Source organism: Plasmopara halstedii (genome assembly GCF_900000015.1).
Source record: "Plasmopara halstedii genome assembly, contig: Scaffold_2881, whole genome shotgun sequence".
In the NCBI taxonomy this organism is placed as follows: domain Eukaryota; phylum Oomycota; class Peronosporomycetes; order Peronosporales; family Peronosporaceae; genus Plasmopara; species Plasmopara halstedii.
In genome coordinates, this window is record NW_020189786.1 from 624696 (window position 1) to 625007 (window position 312).

Here is a 312-nt window from a genome sequence, read left to right on the forward strand (position 1 = left end):
AGACCCTGAGATTGACAAATGCATACTTCATCGCAAGTAGCTCCTTGTCATGAACTGGGTAGTTCTTTCTCTGCAGCTTTGAGCTGTCGAGATTCGAACGGGATCACCCGATCTCGCTCCTCGGCGTCTGCTTGCAGCAGTGCACAGCCGATGGCAAAGTCCGAAGCGTCACGGACGAGGCTGAAAGAACGATCAGGGTCTGGCAGCGCCAGTATTGGTGCATGCAGGAAGCTGTCTTTGATCCCATCAAAAGACTCCTGATGTTCGGTGTTCCAACACCATTCCGCATCCTTTTTAAGGGGATTGGATAAT

At 51.3% G+C, this 312-nt stretch overlaps 1 protein-coding gene across 1 annotated transcript in view; it reads right to left on the bottom strand.

Annotated features, from left to right (window-relative positions):
• Positions 1–47: 47 nt before the first annotated feature.
• PHALS_05213 (reverse transcriptase) overlaps positions 48–312 on the bottom strand; it is a gene marked incomplete at both ends in the record, with an annotated part of 618 nt that continues 353 nt past the window's right edge. The window contains one exon of the mRNA XM_024718905.1: positions 48–312. This exon is cut by the window's right edge and continues 353 nt beyond it. Coding sequence (XP_024584257.1) covers positions 48–312 — 265 coding nt within the window.